Genomic DNA, 7,104 nt, shown 5'->3' with positions numbered 1-7,104 from the left:
TTGGCATTTCAAAGGTCGAGATAAGTGAACATCAATAAATTAACAATATTTATGAATTTATTTATATATACGCCAAGTGATACATGATGCAGTGTACATAGGAGAATAACTGTATTATACAGGAGATACTGACCGTAAATAGATGTAATCCATTGTAAAGTAGGTACAAAATACACAATTGTAAAATTGTGATTACAAGTATAATGAGAAAATATTAAGAAATAATTTAAAAAAATAATAATAATAAAAATATGAAGCAATATTAGTAAAACGTAAGAGTAACATAAAGTAAAAAACAAATTACAACAAGACTACATATAAGACAAAACATTAAAACTAATTTACCAACGCTACTCTAATTTGTAGGATTCGACAAAGTGTTGGTATAGATTATGCTTAATTCTAAAAATGGAGTCAATAAATAAATCAATAGCACCCCCATACTTGTTACCCAGATCATGCATCCTATTGGTCAGTGAGTGTGTCTGATAGTTGGTTGTGTATGTATTGCAGAAGAATGTTATATTTTGTCTTGTATTGAATGCAGGACTATTAAGTTTTTAATGACTCTGTGTAACACAACCAATAAAATAAATAGATACTTCCAATAAATTTGTAATCTTTTTCGTAGCATATTGGTGTATAACCGTTTTACGGAGAACATAAAGAAATAAGCATAAATACAAAAGTTTGACAACCATTCCCAACTAATTTTTCTGTTTATCTTATGCACATAATATAGTGCTACCAAAGCTGACTGAGCTAGCTACAGTCAAAATAATAAATGAAATAAATACATGGAATTTGAAGTTGCTTTTCTATTAATAGAACACAGATGGGTGTGTCTTCTCAATAGAATTAACACTTGGCAGTGAACATTTTCAATGGAAACACTAAAACATACAGAACTGTTACAATTTTCGCAGTTTTTTATTATTATACTTCAAATAGACGCAGTACTTTGTATTCTTTGTAAGTCTTTTTTTAATATTTGTGATAACTTGAAATGAATAGCTGACATCTTGCTAACATTTAACATTATATGTAGGTTATATTACGAAAGAAAATAATTTTTTTTGAATTAAGTATTATATGTAGTACCTTTAATCAGAATGTCTTGAAATGTTTTGTCAGAGAGGAGATAGCAAGACTTCTTTGATTCTTCAAATAATTTCATGGTTTCTTAAATATGTTTTTTTTTTATTTGATACTGCTAAAACAATAATATCACAAACAAATTATCGCAAAGTAAATGCTGCAGAATTTTGTGCACACTTAACTCAAAATCAAATGAATTGCTTCAAAATACTAAAGAAAAAAATCATAAACTAAGCCATTAAGATAATAAAATGCATTGAAAATGCCCTTAGTTTTATGTCGGTAAAATAATGCAAAAGGTGAAAATTACTAAGCTTAATTTTTTTTTTTGATTTTTCTAATTAATGAGTATTTACTGACCAATTTTATATGAACCCCGGTAAATACTTTTTTCACTATAAGAAAATATTGGCATAAGCATTAGCAATCAGGATATCCTAAATAATAATAAATTACAGCACAATTAATAACCGACGCAATTCAACATATCGTTCTTGACAAGTTCCCTTTCACTCTGCGTCCTCCAAAAACCCTTCACTTATCCTTTTCCCTGTGTAACTTTCAACTCTAACACTTGACTGGATTCTAATTATGTCTGTACTAGTTGTTTATTTCACTTTTGTCCTGACAAACGAAAGTTTCTTCAGAAACCGGTAGACAGTTTTAATAAATCTATTGGTTATATCCACAGACATAGGAATTAATAGACGAGAAGATAAAGGCGAGGGGTAAAATCAACTGTTGAAGAACGAAGGGAGTGAAGATGACTGTGATTCGTCAATAAATCAATCTGACAGTAAATAGGCATCTCGCATTATAATATCACCATTTACTTCTTAAAAGTAAAATCTGCTTTGAATGAATAGACATTTTTACATGGGAGCGCAAATTACTCGCCACGTTATGAACAAATTTGCGAAGTCCAAATTCGGCAAAGTAAGGCAGCTTCTATATTCAGAGTCGTAGTTAGTTTCAGAGTATTTAGTTAAGACACTTTTATAAATGTTCATAATTTACTTCCCAGCAACCAACCAGCTTTGTGTTTCGCGTCCAGACGTTTCTCGATGTGATAGTAACAACTGATTCATATTATACGATGTGAATATGCTTAAAATAAAATAAAATAATGCTTATATATGGAATGTAATACGACAATTGGGTTTATTCTCTTTTTTCGCATCTATTTTTACCAGTTTTCATAGTACAAGTAAAAATTTTGCCGTGTTATTTCGTAAAATGAACCGATGATGCCTCGACCATAGTTCGCACAAGAATGATGACGTCACGTTTTCAAATATCACTTGAGGCCGTACGCGAGCCCAGCCGGCTCAATGGAACCGGTATGGGGAGTGGGGATAATACGCTTTTAATCACTTAGGGCAGGTCTACTAATATTCATATGTCTATGGTTATATCCCATTATTTCTTTCAATGTAATAATAATTTTTTTGTATTTATAGAAAATGGCTTTCTGTTTTCTGGATTGTGCGCTGGTGTTTATTGCACTTCTTGTAGCGCTGTTTGCTTATGGAAAATGGAGAAATCTTCATTTCAAACGGAAGGGAATCCCGTATGCTGAACCTCCAGTGCCTTTCATAGGCTTGGCATTTAAGTCGATACTTCAAATAGAACATGTTACTGATATAGTGCAGAAAATATATGATCGATTTCCTAACGAAAAGTAAGTAAAACTGGATCTGCAAGGTTATTTGTCCAGGTGAAGAGGACAATCAAATTTGTTAATCAATTCGGGTCTTACCAATATGCAAGTTATAAGTCTCAACAGCCTGCTAGACGCTATGAATTTATTATCACCAGACAATGTCTACGCATTGCTCAATGAAGGCCTTCCTATGCTGCTGGCAGTCTTTTCCATCACTATTTCATTGCTTCCTTTCGTTGGAAAATAACGTTAAAATCAGTTTAACCTGCTGATTAAAAGACACCGACGTAAATGAATATGTACAAAACATATACATATATGTAATGAAGTTGGAATGTTCATATGACTTAGAGTGTGAACAACTGATATACAAACTGTTGTAACTCCTTTCTGAACACTTTAAATAAAACTCCGGGGTCAACAAAACTCTTTGGACATTTAGTTAAAGATAGATTACAGGAATGATTCTGGTCCTCGACTTTGAGGATGCAATCGTATTTATTTAGGTCTCGATCCCTGCATTATCAACAGTTGTGTGCCATCTATGGGTAATCTCTTAAATTAATATCTAGGATATCTCGCTAACCTCATAAATAAGTAGTATCAGAGAAGAACCAATAGAGCTCCAAGTCCCTTTATATGTTGCTTGATCGAAGTCATAAACATTACACCATAATATTATTTATAAACTTCAATGCAAGGAACCATAATTTTTTTAAATTCATTTACCATTTGTGTTATTTGCAGATATTTTGGAAGTTTCGAAGGACCCCGTCCGTTGGTAGTGCTGAAAGATTTGGAATTGATCAAACAACTTTTTGTCAAGGACTTTGATGTGTTCAATGCCCACCGAACAATCATCGATGGAGCTACGGATCCTATTTATGGAAACTTTATGATCATTTTGAAAGGTAATTATTACAAATATAATTTTACAGGTAAGATATATAGTTCATTGTTTGAAAATTTTCCCATTTATCAACATATATTCGTTCGATCATTCTATGTTAATTGATGAATCTTTAGAAATATTTATTTTACACTTACTAAATTGTTGGTTGCATTGGAATATAGAGTTGTTTGAAAGATACATATTGGGGTGGTGTACAACACTACATGCATGAAAATTTATCATTTTAGTGAGGGAAAATCCATTTCCCTAATTACAGCATCGAGAAATATTTAAAATATTATTTTCTTGCGTATGCCTTTTGAGATTCAACGATTGTGGAGGAATAATTTCCTTAATAGATTATTGTGATGAAAATGTGCAGTATGTTTATTAACTCTTTAAATGCGTAACGTTTCGATTCTAGGTGCCCCTGGACGCGGCACTTTTTCGTTGATACGTCTTCGTAAGATAACTGTTGTGACTTGCACATAGTTAAATATGTAAATGTTTGGTTTTAGGTGAAAAATGGCATGACATGAGATCAAGCCTTAGTCCGGCCTTCACCAGTTCTAAAATGAAGAATATGTTTGAATTTGTGGAGGAGTGTTCCCAGCAGATGACTAATAATTACGTACAAAAATTCGCCGCAGGTAGACACTGGTAATTTTAACTTAAACTTAAATTATCATAATAGTAACTCACTTATTTTAACACATTGACTGCCACGGCAATTTTCAGAATTCCGGTCTAAAAAGCCAATTTAAATATACTACTTTATTTTGAATAAATTTTTTATAATTATTTTTTCTGTTCTGTAAGCCAGCATTGATTTTTTGTTCTCTTCCCAGAAGCCATCTATCCATATAAGCACTGATATACTACGAATTTTATCGTATTTTAGCGAATATGGCAAGTAAACACACTACGAGTTACCTCATAGTCTGCGTCCTAGCAAAGAACGCAATCTACGAGTTATCTCGTAGTTGGCAGTCAACGTGTTAAAAAGATCATGGTATTGCTGAGTGCATTTGTATTGCTGATTTTATTTATTTATTACAAATCGTTCTGCATATTTTAGAGAAAACTGATGTAATTGATATTGAAGCCAAAGAAGCATTGTCCTATTTTACAAATGATGTCATAGCAACCACTGTTTTTGGATTGAAAATCAACTCCATGGAAAATCCAGATTGCGAATTTTACAGAATGGGTAAAAAGACCTCAGATTTCAGTGGACTCCAGCTACTCAAAATGTTTGCTCATGCTTTGTTGCCTAAAGTGATGAAAGTAAGTAATTTTTACAATGTCACAAACTGTTGTTTAAAAAGCAGCAACATTTTTTTCATTTAACATTCATGCCCCTCTACCTTTTTTTTTAGCCAACAACAATTTCGATTATTTGCATTGTCACTTATGAGAATACTATCACTTATTTGTGTGTATTTCCAGTTCCTGGGTATCCCATTAATTCGCAAAGAGCTAAAGGAATATTACTCCAACTTGGTGCTGGGAACAATGGAGGAGAGAGAGAAGAATGGCATCATCCGCCATGACATGATTCACCTGCTCATGGAAGCTAAGAAAGGATCCTTGAAACACGAGGCCAGCAACAAGGAGGTGGCAGGCTATGCCACTGTAGAAGAATCCAACACTGACAGAAAGAAAGCTCCTAGGCGTAAGTCGATGTGATATATACGATACGTATGAATAGTAGACGCAAACCGAGGGTTTAGAGAACCCATTAGTCATCGATGAAGAATATTTAATATAGAAAATAATGGAATACCAACATTTGTTTCCAATCAAAGGTGACTAGGAAAACGAAAATGTGACTATTAAGATGAAGGTACCGTTCAAGATAAGAAACTACCATGATTAACCTGCGTTAAAATTTTTGTCTTCCATAAAATTATTAGTATAATTTTACATTTTTCATTACTTTTTAAAATTTTGGTTTTTATTTCTATTTTCTTTCACTAAAACCAGAGCACAAAACAGAAAATTATTTTTAAAGCCGTTATATGAGACACAATTTATAAAATCAAAAGTGGAATCTTAAGTTTTATCACCGCAAGCGATCCTGATTCTGTTCTTCACAAATTTTTCAAAGCATAAAGGTCAAAATTGCAACGCAAATAATTCTAAAAAAGGATAATATTTGAATGCTCGCATGTTCTCTAGAGACCCATCAGCATTCAACTGGTTAACATATCTCTTTATTTTCATTTCTATTATGGTTTATATAATTTTTTTTTTCCTTAAATATGTTTGTTTTTCCTTATGTTTTATTTTTTGTTTCTACAAAATTTTATTTTATTAGTTCTTATATTATAATTTCAATCACATTAAGGCTGAATTACACCTGCCGAGTTGCTCGGCTGAGCAACTTATTGGAGAGTAGAGGTGATCACGCGTATAAGAGACAGTGGGCAAGCCCGTTCATTGAGATTTAGTTTAAAGTGATAACAAACGTCATACTCCTAAAAAAATTATAAACTTTAAAAATTTTGAATATTTTTCTTTCACTGTCTGACTCGGCTGATCGCACTGACCGCATAGAGAGCGAGTAAAGCGGAGAGTTAAGAATGCAGGTGGAATGGGTACTTACTCAGCCGAGTCTTTGGGCCTTGCTTCTTCAATCCACTATCTTGCCTGAATCACTCGCCCGCTACCAGGCCGAGTACTGACTGCTGATACTGTCGAGCGCTCGGCAGGTGTAATTCAGGCATTGATATGGGAATGATCTTAGTATGATAGTTGAGAAGATCAAAAATTAATTAATACCCATAGAATATGAAGAATGTGCATTCTTTCTACTATTTTATTGTGTTGAATATTATATTCATTTTAAATTTATGAATGGTCGTTGATATTGTTAGGCCATAAGTCAAAGCGTGGTTATCTTAAAATCAAATACATACATGAATTGAGTTTTTTATATTACTTTAAACTGACTTTGTAACTGAACAAACGTCATTAAATTTCACATCTAGGAACATGGGAAATGGAACTGATAGTTTGTCTTCAATATGTTACAATAATTTTGGGGTGACTTGTATCAAATACAAAATCTTACAGGTGTCATTAATGAATATCAACATAGTGATACATATTATGTATATATTTCAGAGTGGACCGATCTTGAGCTAGTATCACAGGCTATGATATTTTACTTGGCCGGATTTGACACCACATCTACAATGCTGACATTCCTGATGTATGAATTGGCTAGGAATCCAGACATACAGAAGAGGATGCAGGAAGAAATTGACTACTTCAAACTTGAATCAGGAGATCTCACTTACAACGACCTACCTAAACTCAAATATCTGGATATGGTTGTATCTGGTAAGGAAATAATTAAGTATCTAATATCCATAATATTCTAGATGGGTAAATTTATTTCAATCTGTTACTCTTAGGACGGGATGTTTCACAGAAATTCAAATGT

At 32.8% G+C, this 7,104-nt stretch overlaps 1 protein-coding gene across 3 annotated transcripts in view; it reads left to right on the top strand.

The window, feature by feature from the left end:
* The first annotated feature begins 815 nt into the window (after positions 1-815).
* Positions 816-7,104, top strand: part of LOC149419272 (cytochrome P450 9e2-like) — a 38,208-nt gene continuing 31,919 nt past the window's right edge. The window contains exons 1-7 of one of the 3 annotated variants that reach the window (XM_089638189.1): positions 816-963; positions 2,559-2,779; positions 3,509-3,672; positions 4,172-4,303; positions 4,732-4,940; positions 5,103-5,328; positions 6,783-7,001. In XM_089638189.1, coding sequence (XP_089494315.1) covers positions 2,562-2,779; positions 3,509-3,672; positions 4,172-4,303; positions 4,732-4,940; positions 5,103-5,328; positions 6,783-7,001 — 1,168 coding nt within the window. In that variant the 5' untranslated portion in view covers positions 816-963; positions 2,559-2,561. Of the gene's footprint in view, positions 973-2,558; positions 2,780-3,508; positions 3,673-4,171; positions 4,304-4,731; positions 4,941-5,102; positions 5,329-6,782; positions 7,002-7,104 lie in introns of all 3 variants that reach the window. The other 2 variants (XM_089638188.1, XM_089638187.1) reach the window with 2 other exon arrangements.

Source organism: Hesperophylax consimilis, chromosome 12, assembly GCF_061612785.1.
Source record: "Hesperophylax consimilis isolate HC1 chromosome 12, BYU_Hcon_1.0, whole genome shotgun sequence".
Taxonomy (NCBI): Eukaryota; Metazoa; Arthropoda; class Insecta; order Trichoptera; family Limnephilidae; genus Hesperophylax; species Hesperophylax consimilis.
This window is presented reverse-complemented; position numbering and strand designations above follow the sequence as displayed.